This window comes from Ovis aries, chromosome 3, assembly GCF_016772045.2.
Source record: "Ovis aries strain OAR_USU_Benz2616 breed Rambouillet chromosome 3, ARS-UI_Ramb_v3.0, whole genome shotgun sequence".
Classification (NCBI taxonomy): Eukaryota; Metazoa; Chordata; class Mammalia; order Artiodactyla; family Bovidae; genus Ovis; species Ovis aries.
The window spans coordinates 68,770,283-68,798,027 of NC_056056.1; the positions used below are offsets into that span (position 1 = coordinate 68,770,283).

General features: G+C 39.3%; 1 protein-coding gene across 10 annotated transcripts; it reads left to right on the forward strand.

Moving 5' to 3' along the window:
- Positions 1-3,968: 3,968 nt before the first annotated feature.
- Positions 3,969-27,669, forward strand: MTIF2 (mitochondrial translational initiation factor 2). Of its 10 annotated transcripts, none has more exons than XM_012171319.4 (15): positions 3,969-4,052; positions 4,462-5,246; positions 6,605-6,830; positions 7,186-7,297; positions 7,925-8,096; positions 8,568-8,728; positions 9,674-9,850; positions 15,277-15,416; positions 18,395-18,519; positions 19,880-20,084; positions 20,411-20,663; positions 21,281-21,421; positions 24,319-24,483; positions 26,307-26,447; positions 27,450-27,669. In XM_012171319.4, exons 3-15 carry the CDS (start codon positions 6,612-6,614, stop codon positions 27,620-27,622), a joined length of 2,184 nt encoding a protein of 727 aa, XP_012026709.2. In that variant the 5' UTR covers positions 3,969-4,052; positions 4,462-5,246; positions 6,605-6,611; the 3' UTR covers positions 27,623-27,669. The 10 variants fall into 10 exon arrangements, with proteins under 10 accessions (XP_012026709.2, XP_042102081.1, XP_012026670.2 ...); XM_042246147.1 differs by having other exon boundaries at positions 4,462-4,649; XM_012171280.3 differs by having other exon boundaries at positions 4,462-4,627.
- The last annotated feature ends 76 nt before the right edge of the window (positions 27,670-27,745 follow it).

Genomic DNA, 27,745 nt, shown 5'->3' on the forward strand with positions numbered 1-27,745 from the left:
TTACCATTCACCTGAAATTATCATAACGTCGTTTGTTAATCGGCTATACCCCAATACAAATAAAGTTTTTTTAAAAAGAAATATGAGTCATGTACAAAAGTAAGGAAACAATTAACCAAGAATAAGGTCTGCATGACAGCTACAAAAGAGAAACACAAAGAGGAAAATTGATAATGCCATCCAGCACATTGTCTAGACAAGGAAGGTGTTCTGACCTGGAAATCTCTTTAGAAATGAACTGCCATCCATCAGTTACGCAAGGTGTGAAGCCCTCCCCCCGCCCCACTGACAATCCATCACAATTCAGTTTCTTAAATCCTTCTACTCTCACCACTTCCATCACTCTACCCCAAATTACTATCATCTCTCCTGGTCTACACTAATGTTCTCTTAATTATATTCTGTGCTATGTGCTGTGCTTAGTCACTCAGTCATGTCTGACTTTTGGTAACCCCATGGGCTGTAACCCGCCAGGCTCCTCTGTTCATGAGGATTCCAGGCAAGAATACTGGAATGGGTTGCAATGCCCTTCTCCAGGGAATCTTCCCAACCCAGGGACTGAACCCAGGTCTTCTGCATTGCAGGCAGATTCTTTACTGTCTGAACCACCAGGGACGCCCTAATTACAGTCTACCTGTGGTGTGATGGCCAGGTACCCTGCTCCAAACAAGTCTTACAACCAAAGATTTTTATTATAAAATGGAGCTAAATCTATGGTAAAAGAATCTTATATCACTGTTTAGAAACTATCCTAACCCAAGTTCATGCATATTTATTTATCAAACATACATGTCAGCATTGTATTAAATAGAAAAGAAATGTTATCCTTTGCATGGTCCCTTGTCCTTAAAGCAAATACAGTCTCAAATTTACATTGGAAAGAACATGAGACATTAAATCAAAATTATCAACATGAACTTGAGCTAGACATCTAGTCACAGAACTTGAATATGAAATGTCATGATGCTGGGAGAGGGGTTTGTTTAGTTGCTAAGTCATGTCCAACTCTTTGTGACACTATGGAGTGTGGCCTGCCAGGCTCCTCTATTCATGGGATTTTCCAGGCAAGAATACTGGAGTGGGTTGCCATTTCCTTCTCCAGGGGATCTTCCCAACCCAGGGATCAAACCTGTCTGCTGCATTGGCAGGTGGATTCTTTGCCACTGAGCCACCAGGGAAGCCCAGGAGAGGGTAGTATCTGATAAATGCAGGTGACTGAACTATTTTACAAAGGGGGAAAATTTATAAAGAAATCTTTTTAGGGAATTCCCTGGTGATCCAGTGGTTGGGACTCTGGGCTTTCACTGCTGGGGCCTTGGGTTTGATCCCTGGTTTGGGAGCTAAGATCCCGCAAGTTGAGTGTCGCAACCAAAAATTTTTCAAAATTGTTTTTTCAAATTTTTAATTTGCAAAGATAGTAGATAGTTCCTGACTGTCCTTCACTCAGTTTCCTCTAATGTTAACATATTGTGATGCGTTTGTGAGAATTAAGGAATTAACACTGGGGTATTAGAATCAACTAAACTACAGATTTTATTTAGATTTCACAAGTTTTTCCACTAGTATGCTTTTGTGTTCCTGGACTCTATACAGGACCCCACATTGTATTCAGTCATTACGTTTCCTTATTCTTCAGATCTGTCATAGTTTCCTTGTCTTTCATTGTTTTTCATGACCTTGACAACTTTGAAGAATTCTGCTCAGGTATTTTGTAGAATGCTCTTCAATTTGGGTTGTCTGATGTTTCCCCCATGATGGTAGTAGGGTTGTGGGTTTTGGGGACAAATATCAGAGATGTAGTGTCCTTATCACATCATTTCAGGGGGTATGTGATGTCGACATGACATTACTGATGTTTACCTTGATCAGTTGGTTAAGGTGGTGTCTGCCAGATTCTCTGTTAAGAAGGTACTATTTTTCCCTTTCCATATTCTGTTCTTTGGAAGCAAGTCATTAAGTCCAGTCCACACCCAAGGGATTGGAGGTGGCCACTAAGCTTTAACTCATAGTTGAAGTTAATAAACATGGAATTATTCTATAAGGAGGATTTCTCCCTATCCCTCATTTGTTATTTTGAGTTATAATCTAATACTCCATTATTTCATTGTTCAGAAGTTTCCAGCTTAGACTTTTTCAGGTTGGTGCCTGTTTAACTGCCCTCATTCTATTTCCTTCCTCATTTCCTTCCTTCCTTGCTCCTTCCACTTTCTGTGTTTTGGTGTATTGCTTGAATTTTCCACATTAGTATGTATATCTTCATGATCAGAAATGTATTGGTTATTTTCATTCTAATATTGGGGAGAATGGTATGACCATTACTTTGATGTTCTGCCAATCAATTTCTGCTTCTTAACTATTTGGCAAGGCAGAGAGAGCAAAGAATTTCTTACAGAAATTGCACTTCAGTGAGTGTGAAAGGTAAGTAAAATGATAGCAAACTGAAATGCACTTCAGTAGTTTTCAAGTGTGTTAGGTTCATTAAAAAGATTTTCTAGACAGAGGTTTCCATTCAATCATTCAGCAACACTGCCTACACATCTTTGTGGTGACACTGGGGAGACAAACAAAAAAAGAGATAGGGCATGAGTTAGGAGTCCACACTAGGGGGGATAGGGCATGAGTTAGGAGTCCACACTAGGGGGGATAGGGCATGAGTTAGGAGTCCACACTAGGGGGGATAGGGCATGAGTTAGCAGTCCACACTAGGGAGGGAGAAATCAGATAACAGTAAGAAACTCTAATATACCTACATCATTAGCCTAGGGTAGTGTTAGACCTTGAGGACAGAAATAAAACAATACTTAAGACTTGAGAATAGTGGCGGTTGAGGTCAAGGTGACAAGCCAGAAGACAATGTCCCATCAAGGTGTGGAAATGTTCTGGGAGGAAGCTAATAATCACAACAGCAAACCCTTATGAACCAGCTGCCTTATGAACCTTCCTGCTACTGCTATCTTACTAAGCAGCTATTATTATTACCATGGGGCTTCCCTCATAGCTCAGTTGGTAAAAAAAAATCTGCTTGCAATGCAGGAAACCCGAGTTTAACATACAGGTCGGGAATATCCTTTGGAGAAGGAAATGGCAACCCACTCCAGTATTCTTGCTTGAGAATCCCGTGGACAGAGGAGCCTGGCAGACTACAGTCCATGGGGTTGCAAGAGTTGGACACGACTTAGGGACGAAACCACCACCATTACCAGGGCTTTGTCTGCAATGCAGAAGACCCAGGTGCGGTCTCTGGGTCAGAAAGATCCCTTAAAGAAGGGAATGGATGGCTACCCACTCCAGTATTGTTACCATATTGCAAAACTGCAGCACAGGGAGTTTACCTAAAGGTTCCTGAGTCACCGCTGGGAATGAACTGGGATTGGGGCCCACTCTAGCTTTACCACTTCAAATGCCACCCACAGGAAGCGACTTTTAAAAGAGAAAGCGCTCCTTCCTCATCACTAACTCTATCACCGCTTTCCCTTGCATTTCTCCCTTTTTGGAAGTATGTGTTTTAAGGACTTATTTCTCCCACATTTCCCCGTTTAACTTTCCCTTGAGCGTACGCATGGAGGACACTCACGGCCCCAGAATTGCAGTAATTTACTTTCTAGGAAGTGAAAGTGAAGTCGCTCAGTCGTGTCCGACTCTTTGCGACTCCGTGGACTGTAGCCCACCAGGCTCCTCCGTTCATGGGATTCTCTAGGCAAGAATACTGGAGTGGGTTGCCATTTCCTTCTTCAGGGGACTCTTCCCGACCCAGGGATCGAACCCCGGTCTCCCATATTGCAGGCAGACGGTCTAACCTCTGAGCCACCAGGGAAGGGGAAGGGATTTGTAAAAGCGATTATTCATCCACGCACAGCAACACCGGTACGCCTTCGACAAACTTTACAGCTACTGTTCCGAAGTAGGGACTTCTGAATTCCGAGTAGAGCCGCTTCCGGCGGCAACGGAAGCCGGAGAGGGACCGTTTCAGTGACGGACTGGCTGATTGACTGTCCTGCAGGTCCGGAAGGTGATCTCCGCCCCCTTCAGAATCCCGAAGCCCTGGGTCCTAGGTAGGAGCTAGGTGAGGGGCCGAGGGGTGGGTCCCTTAGCCGGGTCGTACTGGGTGGCGTGTATTGTATTGTTTGGCCTGAAGTGTCAGCGGCACAGATGAGAAACATTGCGCATTCGGGAGCCTTTCCATGATGCACCTAATCCGTGCGTGACCCTGCTTTAGGCATGATGAAGGAGTTATCCAGCCGGAAGCAGAGGGCTGCTTCCTTTCCGTGAGCGCCCCGTCCCCCGCCTCCGCTGTATTCAAGGCTTATTGGCCTAGGGTTCCAGGTGAAGCTACCTTAGATCCATCATTCTTGTATAGTGACTTCTTTTTACCTTGCACATAAAGTCCAAGGTTTTCAACTGTTTCATTCAGATGTTTGGACCAACGCAACTACATTATTTCCAACATCTTTTTTTTTTCAGGTTCCATAATAAGAATATCCTAGCGGCAAAGGAACACCGGAATTGGGAGTCAGAAAGCTTGGGTTCTAGTCCTGTCAGTAACTAGCGGTATGACTTTGGAGAAAGCTTTTTGAGCCTTCTGGACTCCATTTTCCTTTTCTGTAAAACGAGAGGCTTGGAATAAGTGGCAAGTTTTCCTTCCAGTTTGGGTATTTGGTTTATTGCTCGCCCCCCCCCCCCGCCCCGCCCCGCGCCGCCGCCCCCATGTGTTTTTCGAATATCTGCCTCAGTGAAATATCTGTGCTTTGGTTAATCTCCATGAAGGACCTTTCCTACCACTGCATTAACTCGTGTCCTTGTTAAATCTGGTTTTAGACTCATTAAAAAAAAAAAAAAAAATCTACTCCACCCACACCCCTGCCTGCCCGAGGAATTCCATGCTTCCTGAGCATTCTACTTCATCCTGGGAAATGTACCCAAATAAGATTGTTTAAGTGTGCCATTCTTGAGGTGTTTAAGAATCATTATACTGCAACATTTTAGGGACAGTGAACTCCAAAGGAAGTGACTCTGGCTTATTAACCTTTGAATCAACAACCTCAAATGCAGTCCCTAGAAGATGGTGCTAAGGAAATGTTTGCCGAGGAGAAAAGTAGTACTTCTTATGTTCTTTTAGTTGCTTCTTGCTTTAAACACTGAAAAACAAAGCTGTAGAAATGCAGTCTTGTGATCAGAAGAAATAGAAGACTCAAGGAGGAAAAGACTGTACTACTACTGAGTTCTGAGCTGTACTATTGAATTCGATTGTGAGTTTCTCAATAAACTCTTCTTTCATCTGAAGAGTAATATTCAGGGGCTTCCTTGTTGGTTTCATGGTTAAGAATCCTACTGCCACTGCAGGAGACACAGGTTTGATCCCTGGTCCGGGATGATTCCACATGCCAAGGAGCAGCTAGGCCCATGCACTGCAACTACTGGGCCAGTGTTCTGGAGCTCCCCAGTCACAGCTGCAGATCTCACGTGGTGCAGCTGCTGAAACCCTTGTGCCTAGAGGCTGTACTCTGCAGTGAGAGAAGCCACCACAGTGAGAAGCTTATGCACCCCAACTAGAGAGTAGCCCCCACTCACTACAACTAGAGCCAGCCCATGAGCAGCAACATAGACCAGCACAGGCAAAAATAAATAAATCTTAAAAAAAAAATCCAAGAGTAATCAGAAAACGTTATTCAGTAGGTATTTATTGGGTGCCTTCTTCCCACTCTGTTACATCCTTTTTTGGGAAAGAGCTATGGAAGAACAGAAAATTTTAGGGTTGAAAGACACTTCCAAGTAGAGGAAGCATATGCAAAGGTTCAAAGATTAGATGATGACCATCAGAGATCATATGTGGGACAGAGCAACAAAAATTTGGGAGGTAGGCATGAGGCAACTATAAGATTGTAAGAGGTGAAGTGAGAGATTAACAGAAGGCAGATAATGACCCCTTATATAGCATGTTTTGAAGTTGTATATTAAACTAGGGATAATCCCCTTCTAGCCCCCACAAAGGATGTTTAGCAAAGAGCTGAGTTCAAATTTGTGTGAAAAAAATCACTCTAGTTATGATTTGGTTAGTTGATGTTTCAAGAAAAAAGAGCCCTTATAAGTTATTGTATGTCAGTGTTCCTGCTGCTAAGTTGCTTCAGTCGTGTCCGACTCTGTGCAACCCCATAGACGGCAGCCCACCAGGCTCCCCCATCCCTGGGATTCTCTAGGCAAGAACACTGGAGTAGGTTGCCATTTGCTTCTCCAGTGCATGAAAGTGAAAAGTCAAAGTGAAGTCACTCAGTTGTGTCCGACTCTTAGCGACCCCATGGACTGCAGCCTACCAGGCTCCTCCGTCCATGGGATTTTCCAGGCAAGAGTACTGGAGTGGGGTGCCATTACCTTCTCCTGACGTACAAAATCGTAGGACTATTAACAGCAGTAATAGTTAATATCTAGAGAATACTTGGTACGACATCCCATCTCTGACTGGACTCTGAGCTCTCTCACGGTGGGAACCCAGTTTTACTCATTGTTGAAACACTAGCACAGCGCTTTTCGTGTGGTACATATCCTATTAACGTTTCCTAACTTGGTTTCAATATTGAACATAATACTCTCTTAAAACTTTTTTTCTTAGGAGAAACATGAACCGGAAGATACTGAAGTTGGAGAACTTGCTACGGTTTCACACTATTTGTAGGCAGCTGCACAGCCTGTGTCAAAGAAGAATGTTGGCACAGTGGAGGCACGTGTTTTCATCTGCTTATGCAGTGCAGACGGCTCAGCTGTACACCCGGCCCTGGCAAACAGATGCACTCATCAGGGCTGCATTATTTCAGCGTAGGCTTCTGGTGACAAAGAAGGTATTTAGAGATTTCTCTGTTATTTGATCTGAGATGAAAGTTCCTATACTGATGAGTAGAAGTCCATTTTGAGTATTTTTGTCATTTATGAAATCTTTATGCCTTGATGTTATACTCCAGGCAATAAATCTTTGTGAGGAAGGGAGGTTCTAGTTAGCTGTTTAGTCATATTGATGAATTTGATGACTTATATCAGTATATAACAGTGAATTAAAAATGCAGGATTTTAAATTTTAGTCTGAGGTTTAACGACTTAGGAGAGTTGGTAGAAATAGGAGCCGTGACTGTGGTATATATTCCAGAATAAATCTCAAAGTTTTTTCTTCCTTCTTTATGCATTCTGAATATTTAATAGGAAAAAAGATCACAGAAATCTCCATTACCTTCAACAAAATCTAAAAAGGAGGTGGAGGTATGGCTTGGAATGACTGTTGAGGAGTTGGCCAGAGCAATGGAAAAAGACATAGGTAAGCCAGATAATTTTATAAGGAAAAATAGGAAAATATTTTCCTATAAATATGGACTACCTGATATTTTATTTGCAGTGAGATTCAGGTATTTAGGGATGAAAATTAGACTGGTGGTTTAAAAAGATGTTAAGTAATTCCAATATTTTTCACTTCAGGTGACAGTTCCTAATTAGTTTCTTGGCTCTTTGCCAAATATAGTTCTCCAAGATTTTGTTTTAATAGAAGTGGGAAAGATTTTTTTTTTTTAATTTGAATGAAACTTTCTTTCTCAGAAGTCTTGTGGGCTATTAGAATAAGTCCAAAGGATGTTTTTGGACTGAGAGACTGTTTATACTCATTTACTTTCCCTTTGTTTATCTGTAATTCTCAAATTTTCTTCTTGCACTCATTTTGACAATATTTGTAGTGTAGTATAGGCAAAAAAATATTTGTAGTAATGACTATACAATACAATAACAATTACAATACAGTGTAGTAACAATGCAACTTAAAAAAATTATTTATTTGGCTGCTCCAGGTCTTGGTTATGGCATGCAGGATCTTTAGTTGCAGCATCTGGGATTTTTTTTTTTTTTTAGTTGTGTTTAATTCATGATCCTAAAGGTTTTATCTTGTTTCACCCAGACTGTGTATATGAATCTTTAATGAACACTGCTGTTGACATAGATTCACTAGAAACACACTCACGTTTAGATGAAGTCTGGATCAAAGAAGTGATAAAGAAGTCAGGAATGAAGTTAAAATGGAGCAAATTAAAACAAGACAAAGTCAGAGAAAATAAAGATGCTGTCAAAAGGTAAAATGTAACTGTGTAAATTGGGGGAAGGAGACAACATTGGTTTTTTTTCACACTTTTTAATGGAAAGATTTGACTTAAAATTTCTTTTGCAATTAAAATGATCTGTGAGTATATGTTAAACTTTTCTTCAAAGTGCTTAAAGCATCAAAAAGTATATTTTCAGGTTATTATAAAACTCTAAGTGTTATTTTTCTTAGTTTGCTGATTTATATATACTGATCCTGAATTTTAAAATTTCATTCAGTTCTACTCATTGTTATTAAGATGCCAACAGCAGGTGGGCAGTCATTGTATATATCATCGTAAGTCACTGGTATGCATGGAAGAGGAAGATAGTCATATCTAATCAGAGCTGAATGTTGGGTTTTGTTGTTAAAGGTGGTGCACAGAGGTAACTGCAGATCAGTTCATAGGCTATAAAGTGTTTCTGATGTTTAAGAAATGAAACTCCTTTGCTGTTAATTGTAGGCCCCAGGCCGATCCAGCTTTATTAATACCAAGGTCCCCAGTTGTTACTATAATGGGCCATGTTGATCATGGGAAAACGACGTTACTTGACAAACTGCGAAAAACTCAAGTGGCGGCAATGGAAGCTGGAGGCATCACTCAGCACATTGGTGCCTTTCTTGGTATGAACACAAATCACCTTACAATGTGCTTGGGAACCCCACAGATTATTTTCTTAAACCAGGTATTCATAGTATGAGTATACAAATTTAAAGTAAAAGAAAGGCTAAAGCTTAAAGCCATTAGATGAAATGTACAGCAGGTGGCTGGTAAAGGTTATTTTGTATGTAGTATAAGATGAAAATTATACCTTTTTTATTCTAGCCTATTCTTCAGTTCAGTTTAGTCACTCAGTCGTGTCCGACTCTTTGCGACCAATGAGCCTAAGTCTCTTCAATACTAGGTTGTGATAATGTTACTACTCGTAATTCAATAGCAGCTATCATTTGCTGAACACCTAGCATGTGCCCAGCTCTATTCTGAGAACCTTGTATGCTTTATCTTTTTTATCTTCACAACAGCATCATGAGGTAGGTATTAGTAGTCCTATATACATGTAAAGAGGCTGAGACTTGTTTAGGTTAAGCTACTTGCTTCAAAGTACACAGCTAGTAAAGTGGCAAAGCCAGGATTTAAACCCGACGCTATTGGACTCAAATCCTGAGCTTCTAACTGTGTACTAAATTGCATTTGTTGCTCAAAGCAGTTGTGCAGCTGTTGTTTGCTAATGTAGGAGTGGCTGCCTATACAACTATTAGTCTGTTTTTTCCTCTAGATTTCAATTGGTATTTTATTATAATATATACATTTATATTATATATATACTGTTATACATTTATACTATAGTCTAGAAATAGGGAAAATTTTAGTTTGAAACAATTACATAAAAAGAAACTCTAAAGGTCTCACTGGTATGTTATCACTTCATTGTGGACTGATGATCTGTATTGTTCTAATTAAGATTAATGGGAAAAATAAAATTATTTTGAAGAATTATTAATTGTGTTGATAACGTCATGTATGTTCTTATTTGAGTCCTTAGTGATCTTGTATTTCTGTTTCCACAGTCTCTTTGCCCTCTGGGGAAAAGATAACCTTTCTTGATACTCCAGGACATGCTGCTTTCTCAGCAATGCGAGCCAGAGGTGCTCAGGTCACTGACATCGTTATATTGGTGGTAGCTGCAGATGATGGAGTGATGAAACAAACCGTAGAATCCATTCAGCATGCCAGAGATGCTCACGGTACTGTGTGGTTGACTTCCATGTATCAGGAAGGAAGTTGCTTTTTTCTTTAAAGGATCTGCTAAATAGAGTTACTGTTTTTACATGTTGCTCATTTCATCTTCCTGGGAATTCCAGGATTATTATACCTGTTTAACAGGGAAGGCTCAAAGAAAGTTGAATTGTTTTGCTAAAGACATTATCTACTAAGAAGAGTGTAGCAGGATTCAACTTGGGACTTGTGACCACAAATATAGTCCTTGCTCTACTGTTTACTTACTTGGCATGGTGTAACAATTTTAACAGTCTCAAATGACTTTTTTTTTTTAATTTTAGTTTTTATTTTTAAATTTTAAAATCTTTAATTCTTACATGCATTCCCAAACATGAACCCCCTCCCACCTCCCTCCCCATAACAACTTTCTGGGTCATCCCCATGCACCAGCCCCAAGCATGCTGCATCCTGCGTCAGACATAGACTGGCGATTCAATTCACATGATAGTATACATGTTAGAATGTCATTCTCCCAAATCATCCCACCCTCTCCCTCTCCCTCTGAGTCCAAATCAAATGACTTTTGAAAACATTTCTATCAATGAAATTTAAAACAGATATAAAAAATAGGCCTAGAATAATGAACCCCTATGTATCCATTGACTAAATTCCAAAACAGTGATATTCTAATTGTTATTCCTTATTCATTTATTATCTAGAATTCTTCTCTAAAAAGAGACTTTTCCTTCATCTGCTTTAAATAAGTTTTTATTTGGTCAGAGGTATAAAATTGAAGCTTTTGGAAATCACTTGGCTGTCTTCTTCCTTTTTTCTCCATTTAAAAATTGTAATAGTAAACACCACACATACATTTTGTACATTCATTCTTATTCTGAAATGACCTTACACTCACTGAGAAAATACTGTTGTCTTGAGAAAATGTACCTGACAGAGTGCATCATGTCCCCTTAGGTTTGGTGGCAAGTTAAAAAAGAAAGGTTGACAGTCATTGATCTAGTCCAGTTTTTTTTTTTTTTTCTTCCATCTCATAAACAGAAAAACTAAGACCTAGAAGGTGGCAGGAACTTCTCCCAATTACAGTAAATTTGCATCCTGTCTGCATTTGGAATCCAGTCTTCTAGCTTCTGTGTTCCTCTCTTTAATTTTTAATTTCTCAAAGTTGCTTTTACAGAATGGGCTATGTTCTTAATGATCCTAAGGAGTGTAACAAATATGAGTGAGAAATCTGTCAGGGATCCCATAACAAAGCAGTTGGTTGAGACAGGATAAATTCCTTATATCAGGCTTCCTGTACCTGTTAAGTAACAGCTCATCGATATAGAATGTACTTTTTCCTAAAGTAGGCTGTGGATTGCATAGCTCTTTTTTGTCTGTTTTCAATTTCTGTTCCTTTGATGCCTGACATTGTAGACTTGGTGAAACCTAACCAGAGAATTATCTGTATTTTGTGTGAGTTCTCTAATGAGAGGGTATGTTTGGTAATGATAAGTAGATGATAAGATTATTTGATTCATTCATTAAGTACACATTTATTGAGACTCTGTTGTGTGTCAGTCTCTGAGCTAAGTGTATGAAGAAAGAGTTGCTGTAAATCCTAAAAGGAAGTTTACAATAACGACCCTTAGCCCTTGGTGAGATGTTGGGTTTTAACAGTGAGTTAAAAGCTTCCGAAAAGAAGAGGCAGATGATCTAGTGGTGGTGGTGGTTGTTCAGTTGCCAAGTCGTATTCAACTCTTTGTGACCCCATGGACTGTAGCATGCCAGGACTCCCTGTTCCTCACCATTTCCCAGATTTTGTCCAAGTTCATGTCCATTGAGTCAGTGATGCCATCCAACCATCTCATCCTCTGTTACCCTCTTCTCCTTCCGTTTTCAGTCTTTCCCAGCATCAGGGTCTTTTCCAATGAGTTGGCTGTTGGCATTAGTTGGCCAAAGTATTGGAGCTTCAGCTTCAACATTAGTCCTTCCAGTGAGTATTCAGGGTTGATTTTCTTTAGGATTGACTGGTTTGATCTCTTTGCTGTCCAAGGGACTCTCAAGAGCCTTCTCCAGCACCACAGTTAAAAAGCATCAGTTCTTTGACACTCTGCTATCTTTATGGTCTGACTCTTACATCCATATATGACTACTGGAAAGACCATTGCCTTGACTATACAGACCTCTGCTGGTAAAGTGATATCTTTACTTTTTAATGCACTGTCTAGGTTTGTGATAGCTTTCCTGCCAACAAGCAATCATTTTCTGATTTCATGGCTGCAGTCACCATCTGCAGTGATTTTAGAGCCTAAGAAGAGGAAATCTCACTGCATCCACATTTTCCCCTTTATATTTGCCATGAAGTGATGGGACTGGATGACATTATCTTAGTTTTTTGAATGTTGAGTGTTAAACCAGCTTTTTCACTCGCTTCTTTCACCTTTATCAAGACATCTTCACTTTCTGACATTAGGATGGTATCATCTGCATGTCTGAGGCTGTTGATACTTCTTCCAGCAATCTTGATTCCAGCCTGTAACTCATCCAGCTCAGCACTTCTCATGATATACTCTAATACAAGTTAAATAAACAGGGTGACAGTATACAGCCTTATACTCCTTTCAGTTTTGAACCAGTCAGTTGTTCCAAATAAGGTTCTAACTGCTGCTCCTTGACCCACGTACGGTTTCTCAGAAGACAGGTAAAGTGTGTGTTAGTCACTCAGTCATGTCCTATTCTTTGCGACCCCATGGACTGTAGCCTACCAGTCTCCTCTGTCCATGGAATTCTCCAGGCAAGAATACTGGAGTGGGTTGCCATTTCCTTCTCCAGAGACAGGTAAGGTGGTCTGTTATTCCCATCTCCTTAAGAGTTTTCCACAGTTTTTTGTGATCCACGCTGTCAGAAGCTTTAGTGTAGTCAATGAAACAAAGGTAGATGTTTTTCTGGAATTCCCTTGCTTTCTCTATGATCCAGCAAATGTTGGTAATTTGATCTCTGGTTTCTCTGCCTTTTCTAAACCCACCTTGAACATCTGGAAGTTCCTGCTTCACATACTGCTGAAGCCTAGCTTGAAGGATTTTGAGCATAACCTTACTACTATGGGAGATGTGTGCAATTGTCCAATGGTTTGAACATTCTTTAGTGTTGCCCTTCTTGGGAACTGGGATGAAGATTGACCTTTTCCAGTTGTGTGGCCATTCCTGGGTTTTCCAAAGTTGCTAACATATTGAATGCAGCACTTTAACAGCATCATCTTTTAGAATTTGAAATGGCTCTGCTGAAATTCCATCACCTCCACTAGCTTTATTGGCAGCAGTGCTTCCTAAGGCCCACTTGACTTCACACTCCAGAATGTCTGGCTCTGGGTGAGTGACCACACCATCTTGGTTATCCAATTCATTAAGAATTTTTTGTACAGTTCTGTGTATTCTTGCCATCTCTTCTTGATCTCTTCTGCTTCTATTGAGTCTTTACCATTTCTATCCTTCCTTATACCCGTCTTGGATGCATTCCTTTGGTATTTTCCAGTTTTCTTGAGGAGATGTCTAGTCTTTCCCCTTCTGTTGTCTTCTTATTTCTTTGCATTGTTCACTGAAGAAGGCCTTTGTCTCTCCTTGTTATTTTTTGAAACCGTGGGTTCAATTGGGTGTACCTTTACCCTCTCTCTGTTGCTTTTTGCTTATTTCCTCAGCTATTTGTAAGGCGGCCTCAGACAACCACTTTGCCTTCTTGCGTTTCTATTTCTTTGGAATGGTTTTGTTCACTGCCTCCTGTACAGTATTGCAAACCTTTGTTCATAGTTCTTCAGGCACTGTGTTTACTAGAGCTAATCCCTTGAATCTATTCATCACCTCCACTGTATATTCATAGAAGATTTGATTTAGGTTGTACTTGACTGGCCTAGTGGTTTTCCCTGCTTTCTTTAGTTTAAGTCTGAATTTTGATCTGAGAAGCTGATGATTTGAGCCACAGTCAGGTCCAGGTCTTATTTTTGCTGACTGTTTAAAGTTTCTCTGTCTTCATCTGCTGCTGCTGCTGCTAAGTCGCTTCAGTCGTGTCCGACTCTGTGTGACCCCATTGACAGCAGCCCACCAGGATATAATCAATCTGATTCCTGTATTGACCGTTTGCTGATGTCTATATGTAAAGACGTCTCTAGTGTTGTTGAAAAAGAATGTCTGCTATAACCAGTGCATTCTTTTGTCAGAATTCTGTTAGCCTTTATCCTGCTTCATTTTGTACTCTAAGGCCAAACTTGCCTGTTACTCCAGGTGTCTGTTGACATCCTACTTTTGCATTCCAATTTTTATGATAAATAGGACACCTTTTTTAGGTGTTAGTTCTAGGAGGTCTTGTAGGTCTTCAGAGAACTGATCAACTTCAGCCCTTTTGGCATAGGTGGTTGGGGCATAGACTTGGATTACTGTGATGTTGAATGGTTTGCCTCGGAAATAAAACAAGATCATTCTGTCATTTTTGAGATTGCACCCAAGTACTGCATTTCAGATTCTTGTTGATTATGAGGGCTACTCCATTTCTTCTATGGGTTTCTTGCCCACAGTAGTAGATTTAATGGTCATCTGAAGTAAATTCTTCCATTCCCGTCCATTTTAGTTCACTGATTCCTAAGATACTGATGTTTACTCTTGCCATCTCCTGCTTGACCACCTCCAATTTACCTTGATTCATGGACCTAACATTCCAGGTTCCTATGCAATACTGTTCTTTACAGCGTCAGATTTTACTTATATCACCAGATACATCCACAACTGAGAGTCATTTCTGCTTTGGCCCAGCTGCTTCATTCTTTCTGGAGTAACTGTCCTCCGCTCTTCCCCAGTAGCCTATTGGGCACCTTCTGTTCTGTGGAGCTCACTTTCGGTGTCATATCTTTTTGCCTTTTCATACTGTTCATGGGGTTTTCTAGGCAAGAATACTGCAGTGGTTTGCCTTTCCCGCCTCTAGTGGATCATGTTTTGTCAGAACGCTCCACTGTGACCTGTCCATCTTGAGTGGCCCTGCATAGCTTCATTGAGTTACACAAGCCCCTTCACCATGACGAGGCAGTGACCCATGAAAGGGTGATCTAGTGGTGGAGTTGAATTAGAGTCTTCTCTTGATCTTTTTTTCTGGAAATTATCTCTAGTATAGTTGCTAATCCTGCTTTCAGGTTTAAGGATAGGCCTTTCTCTGCCCTTAATACTGTTGTGGTTTTGTTTTTTAATCATCATTAATTGTCTAGTCTTAATTTAGAATCTTACACTTGCTGTTTTGACATCTCTTATCTGGAATTCTTCATGTGTAGAAAGCAGGATAGAGTCGGTCTAAAGTGGGTGTTTTGTTAGATAAATACAGTCACTGAGTCAAGAGAAAGCCAGAAAATTTTGTGTTTTGATGTGAATACCTGGAGTTGAAGTGCCATCATTTGCACTCTTAACTCTGTTTCTTTCAGTTCCTATTGTCCTTGCCATAAACAAATGTGACAAAGCTGAGGCGGATCCTGAGAAAGTGAAGAAAGAACTGCTAGCGTACGATGTGGTGTGTGAGGATTATGGAGGTGACGTTCAAGCAGTGCACATCTCTGCACTCACGGTAAGTACAGGTGTGTTCAGATGAAAGTGCTGCGTGAAATGCACAGGATGCCTTGTAGCTCAAGAACATTTTGACCCACAGAATTTCTGTCATCGTTTAAAAATTCTCTCAGTACTCAGCAAAGCTGGTATCTTTATCCTGGTTTGGCAGATTAGAAATTAGTCTCAGAAAGGTCAGTCACCAGTCCACAAGAATCAGGTTTAAACTGTGCTTTACTTACTATGAGATACTTAGAATGAGGAGAGTAAGTGGTAAATGTTGTAGGATTAGATAGGATGAAGTGAAGTGAAGTGAAGCCGCTCAGTCGTGTCCGACTCTTTGCGACCCCATGGACTGTAGCCTATCAGGCTCCTCCGTCCATGGGATTTTCCAGGCAAGAGTGCTGGAGTGGATTGCCATTTCCTTCTCCAATAGATAGGATAATTCACTTAAAAACAGGCACTTTTTATTACCAACCGAATTTCATTTCTGCTTAAAATAGTCTTTAGCCAACTATAGATTTAGTTTTAGTAGGCTAAAGACTATTTTAAGCAGAAATGAAATTTGGTTGGTAATAAAAAGTGCCTGTTTTTAAGTGGAAAGTTATAGACTAGGTCTTAGGGCACTTAAGAAAGATTTAAACAAATAAAACTTTTTACTAATACAGTGTTGTAACATTTGGATTCATTCTGTTATTGATTGACCCGATGCTTCTATGAGTTAAATTACTATAAGTTTTATAGTGTTATTTGTGATGAATTCCATTTTCTGTTCATTACCAATTATTCTTTTTAAAATAATTTTTTAAATCTGTTCATTTTATTTTTGCTGTCCTGGGGCTTCTTGCTGCTCAGGCTTTTCTAGTTTTGGCAAGCAGGGGTTACTTTCTAGTTGTGATGTGAAGGCTTCTCACTGCAGTGACTTCTCTTGTTGCTGTTCCTGGGCTCTGGAGCACAGGTTCAGTAGTTAGGGCGCGTGGGCTTAGTTGCTCCTTGGCATGTGAGATCTTCCTGATCAGGGACCGAAGCCCTGTCTCCTGCATTGGCAGGCAGATACTTTACCACTGAGCCACCAGGGAAGCCCATTAAATTACTAGTTATTCTTTTCTGGATAAAAAAACACCAAAGAAACTCAGTACCTGTTTTGTGACAGCACTTTCCAATTTTCTTGTCCTCTACAGGTAGCTACTAAGTAACAATTTTCTTTTTTGTTCATTCTGACCATTTTTGATGGTTTACTCATAATATGGACTTTTTTCCTTCTGATCATTCACTGAAGAAATTTTACTTTATTTGGCCACCTTCCTCCAGTTAAGCCTCATTTTATCTTTACTTTTCCTAAATTTGTTCCTCTAAGATGATTAGAAGTTATGCCTCCATTAAAAACCTTGCCTCTTTTTTTCTGAAACTCATAAAATGCCACCTTACTTTTTTATCTTTCTACTGTACCTTGACTTTTACTCCACTCTGAAAACTGGATGGCAAGAAGAGAACATTTGAAGACATGACTGCTTTTTCTGCCTAGATACCATCAGATGAGTGCATAGATAGATGTGACTCTGCTTACGTAAATTTGAAGGCATGGCAGATATGATTCCTGGGGAGTGGAGGTAAGAGAGTAGCAGGGAAGTAAGATGAGGCCTTCTTTTTCAAGAAGGAATAGGGGACTTTACATGCAAAGAAACAACCCCAACTCTGCTTTTCAGAGCAGCATTTTGTAAATTGAAATAAATATTAGGGATTAAGTAGATGGGTAAACGAGACCAGTCCTGGGTGTTCATTGGAAGGACTGATGCTGAGGGTGAAACTCCAATACCTTGGCCACCTCATGCGAAGAATTGACTCATTGGAAAAGACCTTGATGCTGGGAGGGATTGGGGGCAGGAGGAGAAGGGGACGACAGAGGCTGAGATGGATGGATGGTATCACTGACTTGATGCACATGAGTTTGGGTGAACTCTGGGAGTTGGTGATGCACAGGGAGGCCTGGCGTGCTGCGATTCATGGGGTCGCAAAGAGTCGGACTCGGCTGAGCAACTGAACTAACTAAGCAGAGTGTTTAACTCATTTTGTTAAGGTTGTTTCTATTGTTTCATACTTTGTAACTATGTAACAATTGTTTCATACTTAGCTGACATGGACAATGGAAAACTCTCTTGCTCATCAATTCCAGTTTCATCACTAGTTAATCAGCTACATGATCTTGGAGCCTTAGAAAGCACAATAAACAGAGATCATTAAAGGTGAAAGAGCCATCTAATCTAGCTCCTTCAGTTTACAATTGAGGAAAGGCAATTCAGAGAGTGGAGAAGGAAATGTACACCCACTCCAGTGTTCTTGCCTGGAGAATCCCATGGACAGAGGAGCTGGGTGGGCTGCAGTCCATGGGGTCACAAAGAATTGGACAAAACTGCGTGACTGAATAATAACAACCAATGCAGAGAGGTGAAGTGATTTTCAAGGTTTCACAGCTGAGTAGTTAGAGTGAGCTTACAGCCTGGGTCTAGTCAGTGCTTTGTCTCCTCATTTAGTTAATAAGAATAAGTAATATTTCATTGAATTCTTGAGTGATCAAAACAGAATCAGTGAAAGCTTATTTAATTGGCTAGAACTTCAAAGGTAAAGTAGCATTATAAAGAAAGTGAGAGGAAGAAAACTCATCTTTAGAAACAGATTAAGGAATGAGGGTGAAAGAAGCATATGTTTATAAAAAGGTATTGACAAGCACTAGTACCTATTCTTTGAAAAATAATACAGGCACCGTTCCTTGCAAGATCTGTCCCAGGGTCAGATTTTTCTTGCATCTCTCTTTTCTTCCTTCCTTTCCTCCCTCCCTCCCTTCTATCCTTCTTTCCTTCTTATAGGTTAATTCCTGGTTTTTATGCTTAAAGAGAAAAGTATCGCAGTCAGGGATTGTTTGACTTTCTGATCCTGGTATTTACATTTACAGATAATATTTGTTAATGTATATTAACAACTCTTTTTTTGTTTGTTTCTAAGGGCGAAAACATGATGGCTTTGGCAGAGGCAACTATTGCTCTTGCAGAAATGTTGGAATTGAAAGCAGACCCTACTGGTGCAGTTGAAGGAACAGTAATAGAATCTTTCACAGACAAAGGAAGAGGGTAGGTCTGTTAAAATGCATACTTTCTAATAATTTTATTTCATTGTTTTTGTGACCTGATTATATAACCGTATATTATTATATGTATTACATATTATTGTTAACACATGAACAGTATTTTCAAAGCATTTGTTTTTAAAAGCTTTTTATTGCACTGGCACACAGAACCCAACATGCAGTTATCAAGAGACCATAGCAACTATGGGTATACATTTAGTAGTCCTATTTAGGTGACTTAGTAGTTCAATCTGATTTTTGGTTTTTTCCCCACTGACTTAGCTGAATTGGTAAATTCTTATAGGCTAACATCAATTAGAATGAAATAGCAATTGTTGCATTTTTGGATTTCTAAATCCTTTATGTCCTTACCCATTAATATATAGTAAGATTGTTGGAATAGTGTTCTCATTTTTAATTTCCCTCCTTATTAGCAGAAGAGGTCTTTTCACTACTTATTAGTTATAGAAAGAGGATTAGGATTTTGTCAAAATACTCAGCTATCTGCACCCTTCACCACCATAACCTTACAAGAAATATTTTTGTGTGTGTTTTCTTCTTTTTTTAAATTGTGGTAAAAGGTACGTAATATTAAATCACCATCTTAACCATTTTTAAACGTACAGTTCAGTAGTCTTAAGTATATTCATATTGTTTTGCAACAGATCTCTAGAAATTTTTCATCTTGCAAAACAAACTATTCCCATATAGTGTTAGTTTCCCCTTTCCCTCCCCCCACCTTTTGGCAACACCTTTCAGCAGTGTTTCTGTGATTTGCAGTGCTTCAGATATTTTGTATGAGTGGAATCATATAATAGTGTCCTTTTTGACTAACTTATTTCACTTAGCATAATGTTCGTTTAGGAGGTTCATCCATATTCTAGCATGTGACAGGGTTTTTTTCTTTTTTAAGGTTATATAATACTGCATTATATGTATATACTGCATGTTCTTTATTGATTCTTCCATTAATGGACACGTAGGTCACTATTATGAAAAATGTTTTTATAGTATGAAAATTGAATAGATTGAAGGCAGGAGGAAAAGGGAACGATATAGGATGACATGGCTGGGTGGCATCACTGACTCAGTGGACATGAGTTTGAGGAAACTCTGGGAGATGGTGAAGGAAGGGGAAGCCTGGTGTGCTGCAATCCATGGGATCACAAAGAGTTGGACACGAATAAGCAACTGAACAGCAAATAGTATGAAAAATTATTTGAGAAGTTAAGAAGTGGTGGAATTAACCCTGTTGGTTCATATTAATAAATATTTTGTAATCTCTTAAAGGTATCTTTACTTGAGAAAGTGCTATTACATCCTGATTATGGCATTAAGAATATATGCTTTTTTTTTCATATTAGTCCTGTTACTACAGCTATAATTCAAAGAGGAACTTTGAGAAAAGGCTCCATTCTGGTTGCTGGAAAGAGTTGGGCAAAAGTACGCTTAATGTTTGATGAAAATGGCAGAGCAGTCAGTGAAGCCTGTCCTAGCATGCCAGTGGGAATCGTAGGCTGGAGAGACCTCCCTTCTGCAGGAGATGAAATTCTTGAAGTAGAATCTGAGGTATATCAAGCTTAATTCCTATAATATAGAATATGATATAGTGATTTGAAATGTCAGTCTATAATATTACAATACAAAATAAGTAATGTTAATCCAGTAGTATAACATGTGTGAGTGACCAGTGATGTCATTTTAGAGTTTGGCTATAGAATTTTTAGCAATTTAAGATTGGATTTTTAAATAATTTCAAATTTACACAAAGCCTCCATATTAAAGTTTTAATTAGTGGTTTCATATATGAGTTAAGCTAATTTTATAGTGGAGGAAAAAACCAGCAGTTATTGGTTTCTGTTCAGTTAAGTAATTCCCTTTCTCCCCCTATAAAGCCAAGGGCACGTGAAGTTGTTGACTGGAGAAAGTATGAGCAAGAACAGGAGAAAAATAAAGAGGATTTAAAATTAATAGAAGAAAAGCGAAAGGAACACCAAGAAGCACATCGGAAAGACCGCGAGAAGTATGGCACTTTGCACTGGAAGGAGAGATCATATATAAAGTACAAAGAAAAAAAAGAGCAGCAACCCTTAAAGCTGAAAGAAAAACTAGAAAGAGATTCAAATGTACTTCCTATAATTGTTAAAGGTGACTTTTAAAAGATTTTACTTTACAACTCTTTTTTTTTGCCATTTTTTCATATTTTGTCATTCTCTCATTAATTTGGGCCATAAGCTGAAATGATTTCAGTATTTTGGAAGGGAATTTTTAAAAGCTGAGATATAGTTGACATGTAACATTTTCATAATGATTCAATATTTGTATATATGGTGAAATGACCACCATAGTAAATCTAGTTAGCATCTCTCACTGATACATAGTTATAAAATTTTTCTTGAACACTTTTAAGATTTGCTCTGTTTGCAGCTTTCCAATAAGCAATGCAGTATTATTAACTATAGTCACTATGCTATATATTGCATCCCCATTACATATTTATTTATAGCTGGAATTTTGTACCTTTTGCCCGCCTTCACTGGGGGAGATTTCCTTAAACAATTTTCTTGTGACTTTTGCTGTAAATGTATATCTGGTTCATTATACTTCGTTCAGCTAAGAAGGTATTTATCATGCTAAACCTAAATAAGAATATATTCCATGGTAAATGCCATTTTTGTTACTGCTTTAAAAAGATTATTATAATTTTTGAGTCTGTTAATTCCTAACTCCTAACATCAATACTTTTAAACTTTTGCTGCATTTAGGTGATGTTGATGGTTCTGTTGAAGCCATTTTGAACATTATGGATACCTATGATGCTTCACATGAGTGTGAACTAGAATTGGTACATTTTGGTGTGGGTGATATTAGTGAAAATGATGTCAAACTTGCTGAAACATTTCATGGTAAGTTTTCCATTTCCTGTTTAACAGTGTTCCCTAGAACACACTCTGAACCTTTCACTTTTGTCTTTTGTTGCTGGGCTGCTGACACCTGACATTTACTCCGCATCCGCATTCCCCTTCCTGCTGGCAGTCCAGTCCCAGCTGGCGGCTGCATGTTGCACAGGAAGTTTCCTACTGCAGGCACAGCCCCGCTTGTCATTGTTGTACTGAAATCTTGGGGAACTATTTCAGGCCCCAGTAGTTTCTCTTAATGTTTTTTTCCCCAGTGTACCATTACTGCCACCTCATCTTGCCCAGTTCCTGAACCAAACCCAAGCTTGGTTCTCTCTTTCACTTACACTTTTGAATGCTCCTGAAATCTGCAGACAGCCTATTCAGTGTTTTCTTTTAGAGACTGCCTATTTTTGTTCACTTGTAATTTTATATATTATATTTTTCTTAGATCAAAAGCTCCTTTTAGCTTTAAATACCTCGAAGGCAAGGGGACTATTTATAAGTCAAACTTACGTTATACAGAATGGGGAATCATGATTGCATGACTGTGACTTTGACTAGGTTTAACATCTAGGCAAAGCTCCAATTTTATTGAATTAGTGAATCATTTAGGAAGGAGGTACTTCATGACCTAACTTGATTAGAATTAGTTGTTACCTCTACTACTGAAATGGTCTTCCATAATACTGGCTATTTCAAAGTACTTTATGGGCACTGACTATACTATTAATGTAGATAGTGTTGTGTGTTGAATGATTTCTTAATGACAAGATTTTCAAGGTGATTATGTTTTTCTCCTGACTACCACACAATTGCACTCATCTCACATGCTAGTAAAATAATGCTCAAAATTCTCCAAGCCAGGCTTCAGCAATATGGGAACTGTGAACTTCCTGATGTTCAAACTGGTTTTAGAAAAGGCAGAGGGATCAGAGATCAAATTGCCAACATCCGCTGGATGATTGAAAAAGCAAGAGAGTTCCAGAAAAACATCTATGTCTGCTTTATTGACTATGCCAAAGCCTTTGACTGTGTGGATCACAATAAACTGTGGAAAATTCTGAAAGAGATGGGAATACCAGACCACCTGACCGGCCTCTTGAGAAACCTATATGCAGGTTAGGAAGCAACAGTTAGAACTGGATATGGAACAACAGACTGGTTCCAAATAGGAAAAGGAGTACATCAAGGCTGTATATTGTCACCCTGCTTATTTAACTTATATGCAGATTACATCATGAGAAACGTTGGGCTGGAAGAAGCACAAGCTAGAATCAAGATTGCTGGGAGAAATATCAATAACCTCAGATATGCAGATGACACCACCCTTATGCCAGAAAGTGGAAAAGAGGAACTAAAAAGCCTCTTAATGAAAGTAAAAGAGGAGAGTGAAAAAGCTGGCTTAAAGCTCAACATTCAGAAAACGAAGATCATGGCATCCGGTCCCATCACTTCATGGGAAATAGGCGGGGAAACAGTGGAAACAGTGTCAGACTTTATTTCTTTGAGCTCCAAAATCACTGCAGATGGTGACTGTAGCCATGAAATTAAAAGACGCTTACTCCTTGGAAGGAAAGTTATGACCAACCTAGATAGTATATTCAAAAGCAGAGACATTACTTTGCCAACTAAGGTCCGTCTAGTCAAGATTATGGTTTTTCCTGTGGTCATGTATGGATGTGAGAGTTGGACTGTGAAGAAGGCTGAGCACCGAAGAATTGATGCTTTTGAACTGTGGTGTTGGAGAAGACTCTTGAGAGTCCCTTGGACTGCAAGGAGATCCAAACAGTCCATCCTAAAGGAGACCAGTCCTGGGTGTTCTTTGGAAGGACTGATGCTAAAGCTGAAACTCCAGTAGTTTGGCCACCTCATGCGAAGAGTTGACTCATTGGAAAAGACTCTGATTCTGGGAGGGATAGGGGGCAGGAGGAGAAGGGGACGACAGAGGATAAGATGGCTGGATGGCATCACCGACGCAATGGATGTGAGTTTGAGTGAGCTACGGGAGTTGGTGATGGACAGGGAGGCCTGGTGTGCTGCGATTCATGGGGTCACAAAGAGTCAGACACGACTTAGCCACTGAACTGAACTGAACTGAAGCCATTTGCTTTAATTTTTTCACTTGTTTAAGGAAAGTGTTTTGCTTTTGCTTCCCCCATTTGTTCTTTGGTAAAATGGTCAGCTCCATGGTACTTCTTTCATTTCTTAAATAACTCTTGAACTTTTCTAATTAAGTAACTACAGTTGACACTTGAACAACATGGTTTTGAACTGTGGGTCCACTTATACATGGATTTGTTTCAGTAGTAAATATTATAGTACTACAAGATCTGAGGTTGGCTAACTCCTTGGATGTGAGGGAACCACATTTATATGGAGGGCCAACTGTAAGTTACTCTTGGATTTTCAACTGTCTGGAGGATTAGCATCCCTAACACCTGTGTTGCTCAAGGGTCATGTGTTTTTGAACATCTTTTGGTCAGCTGAATACTTCAGAGCAAACCACAAAAGTTGTAGGCTATAAGATTATAATTAATAACAGTTATTAAAATAATGTAATAATATTTCAGCTATAATCATTTTTTTTCTTATTTCCCTGGTGTAAAAATTAACATTTAGCATATCACCCTGCACATTTTAGGCACTTTAAATGTTTCCTAAATGAACATTAAACATCATAAAGGACACTTAAAAGTCAAAGAAATTTTCCTTGTTTAGTAAGACATAACAGAATTTATAAAATATTTTTATTAATTTGAAAACTAGCTTTCATGAGAAAATATTATAGAATTTATCTCTCCTACTTGCTTTTAACATACGTAGAAGCAAAAACTTAAGATTTGAGTTTTTGCTTGAAAGACTGTTTAATGCAATATTTCTGCTACTTTATTTATGCTTTCCAGGTGTTATATACGGCTTCAATGTGAATGCAGGCAATGTTATCCAGCAGTTGGCTGCAAAAAAAGGAGTAAAAATTAAACTTCATAAAGTCATTTACCATCTTATTGAAGATTTGCAGGAAGAACTGAACAGCAGATTGCCCTGCATTGTGGAAGAGCACCCAATAGGTGAGTGTTCACTGAATGGTACTTCTAAACATTCATACCTTACCTGCTGTGAGTAACACTTGAAAGCAAAGTTTAAGGGGAAATGTATTTCACTGTTTAAATATGTTCACTGTTCCAACACATATCCTGTGTTCTAGAAAAAATGACTACTGTAGATAAGGATTCAGCATAATTTCATCTGAATTATAAACACCTGGCCTCTGTAAAGTGTTATGCTTTGGCTGTGAGGATATAAAGGCAATAAGGCAGTAAGAACGTGCCCTCTAGTTAAGACATAAACGACTCATAATACAAAGTAGACTGGATGGAGGCATAAAGGTTAATAGTGTTGTGGAAGGAGCCATTGATTGTGTCCTGCAACTGGCAGAGAAATCCACCATGAGAAGAAAACTTACATTAAATATTTAACATTTAAAATTATTTTTTCTAATATATCCTTTGGCCAGATTAAAGGCTAAATTTATTTAAGATGGACTGAATCATTTTATGTTTTTTCCTCCCCACATCCAGATTTTCTTGGTTAACTTTTGATGATAGTTTTTAAGTTTCCTGAAAAATTACTGGAAAAGTATAAGGAACTCGCTTCCAGTTCAGTTGTTTCCATTTTGCCCCATTTGCTTTAGTCCACCCCCTTCCTCCATACACACTCACTGTTTTTTTTTTTTTTCTGGGCCATTTAATTGTAAATTTGAGGTATTGTATTCATTTGCCCCTAAATACTGGGTTGACCAAAAAGTTTGTATATAAAATCCAAACATTTTGGCCTACCCGGTGTTTATTTTCTAAGCACAAGGATGTTCTTTTATAAAACCACAGAACAAATATAAACTTAGGAAATGGAACATTAATACTGTAAGTCAACAGTCCATGTTCATTGTTTCTATAATGTACTATAGGTATATATTTTCCCCCTGGTTCAGGATGACAGATTAAGTTTTCTTTTTTTAAAAAATATTTGGCTGCCCTGGTTCTTAGTTGCAGCATGTGGGATCCAGCTCCCTGACCAGGGATTATATCTGGGCCCCCGGCATTGGGAGCATGGAGTCTTAGCCCCTGGACCACCAGGGAAGTTCCCTGTTCTTGTCTTTTTTGACCTTGACATTTTTTAAGTGTTATAGGCCAGTGACTTTGTTGAATGTACTTTAATTTGGATGTCTGTTTCCTCGTGATGAGACTCAGTATTTGCATTTTTGGTCCACAATGCAGATTTATTTTAGGCTCTTCTGACCTGCTAAACATGATCACAGAGATTTGTTATGTTCTTGTGCTAAGAGCAATTTGGAAAAGTCATATGAGGATTTCTAGGAGGAAGTGAACACCAAATAGCACTAACTCTAGAAGACTAGTACATTCTAGTGTGTGATACCATGTCGTATTGGAATGTTTCAAATTTCAGTCAGTAAAAAAATTGAGTCAGAGATTTAGTACTCTTAAGTGTATATAATCTACCAGTGGTGAGCTTAGTAAGATGATCCAGTTGAGAAACTGGATTAAAGGATGACTAGCTTTTCACGAAGTGGACATAAATTACACTCATTTTACAGTCAACTGTTAGCATCTTCTACTGCATTTTATTCAGCCAAAACAGTAACCGTGTTTCTTATGTTCATTCTTTTGGTAAGTACATTTCCAAGGATTTTTATGCTTTTATTTCTAATATTGGTCAGGAAAAAGAGTGGTGGAGTCAGAGAAAATCAGGACTTCTTTACCAGAGTTTGTATATTTTCCTCATGCCTTTAATTCTTGCTGTGCAGAATGTCAGAAATTATGTATTTGTCAGAATTTCTGTTTTCAGTATACTTAATGTTCTCTTCTTCCTAAAGGTGAGGCTTCTATACTAGCTACCTTCTCTATAACAGAAGGGAAGAAAAAAGTTCCTGTGGCTGGCTGCAGAGTCCAAAAGGGACAGATAGAAAAGCAAAAAAAATTTAAGTTAATCCGCAATGGACATGTTATTTGGAAGGGTAAGCAACATAAAACTGTTTCTATCATATCCAGTCACTAAAAACCTGATAATGGGTTACTGCGGTCTTTCACTGCCCTAGTCTTAGGGTAGAGTCTCAGGTCACCTCTTACTAACTCCTATCTGGCCTCCAGTCTCAGTGATTCCCACAGGATTGTTAGTTCCCCAGTCTTGATTTTCTAAGGTTCTAAAAAGTGACCCCAAACTACCTTTCCAGCCATGTGTGCTGAGTTGCTTCAGTTGTGTCCGGCTCTTTGTGGCCCTGCAGACTAAGACCCACCAGACTGTCCAGTTTTTCAGCAAGAATACTGGAGTGGGTTGCCATGCCCTTCTCCAGGGAATCTTCCAGACCCTGGGACTGAACCTGTCTTATATTCTGCACCAGGCAGGCAGGTTCTTTACCACTAGGGCCACCTGGGAAGCCCTTTCCAGCCACGTCTACTTATTTCCATCCTCTAACCACCTTTGCTTGCAGAGAAGGCGATGGCAACCCACTCCAGTACTCTTGCCTGGAAAATACCATGGGGGGGAGGAGCCTGGTAGGCTGCAGTCCATGGGGTCGCTAAGAGTCGGACAGGACTGAGCGACTTCACATTCACTTTCATGCCTTGGAGAAGGAAATGGCAACCCATTCCAGTGTTCTTGCCTGGAGAATCCCAGGGACGGGGGAGCCTGGTGGGCTGCCGTCTATGGGGTCACAGTCATACACAACTGAAGTGACTTAGCAGCAGCAGCAACCACCTTTGTCTGCAGTGTCATGCTGGTTTAGCTCATCGAAGTCCTGAGAACCACCTCATCCCGTGCAGTGTTAGCTTTAAAAAAGGAAGATTACTACAGCCATGTAAGTTTTCCTCCCTTTCCTTGGTATTTAGCCCCATCATGTAACATGGAAGTGTAAAACCTGTAACAATTTCAGTATAATTTTCCTTGTAAGCAGACAACAGTACTTGCTGAATACTTATTTTGACTGTATGAACCATGCATTTTCTTTTTTCCCCTAAAGGCTCGTTACTTTCACTGAAACACCATAAAGATGATACTTCAGTTGTCAAAACTGGAATGGATTGTGGTCTTAGTTTGGATGAAGAAACGATAGAATTTAAAGTGGGAGATGCTATTGTTTGTTATGAAGAAAAAGAAGTTCCAGCCAAGACTTCTTGGGACCCAGGATTTTAAAATTATTTAAAGATATATAAATGATTAAATGTTTTTGTCTTATTATAGAGCAACTAGTTTTTACTGAAGGTATAGTTCATCACTCACTACTGGTCAAAAAGCTCTACCAAGCTTTAACTGATA

Bases quoted from the DNA above. Each gene is read 5' to 3' on its own strand.
- MTIF2 (XM_012171319.4), top strand. From the start codon at position 6,612: ATGAACCGGAAGATACTGAAGTTGGAGAACTTGCTACGGTTTCACACT. The intron at 20,085-20,410 runs GTATATCAAGCT...CCCCCTATAAAG, and splicing joins TTCTTGAAGTAGAATCTGAG to CCAAGGGCACGTGAAGTTGT. The intron at 21,422-24,318 runs GTAAGTTTTCCA...TATGCTTTCCAG, and splicing joins ACTTGCTGAAACATTTCATG to GTGTTATATACGGCTTCAAT.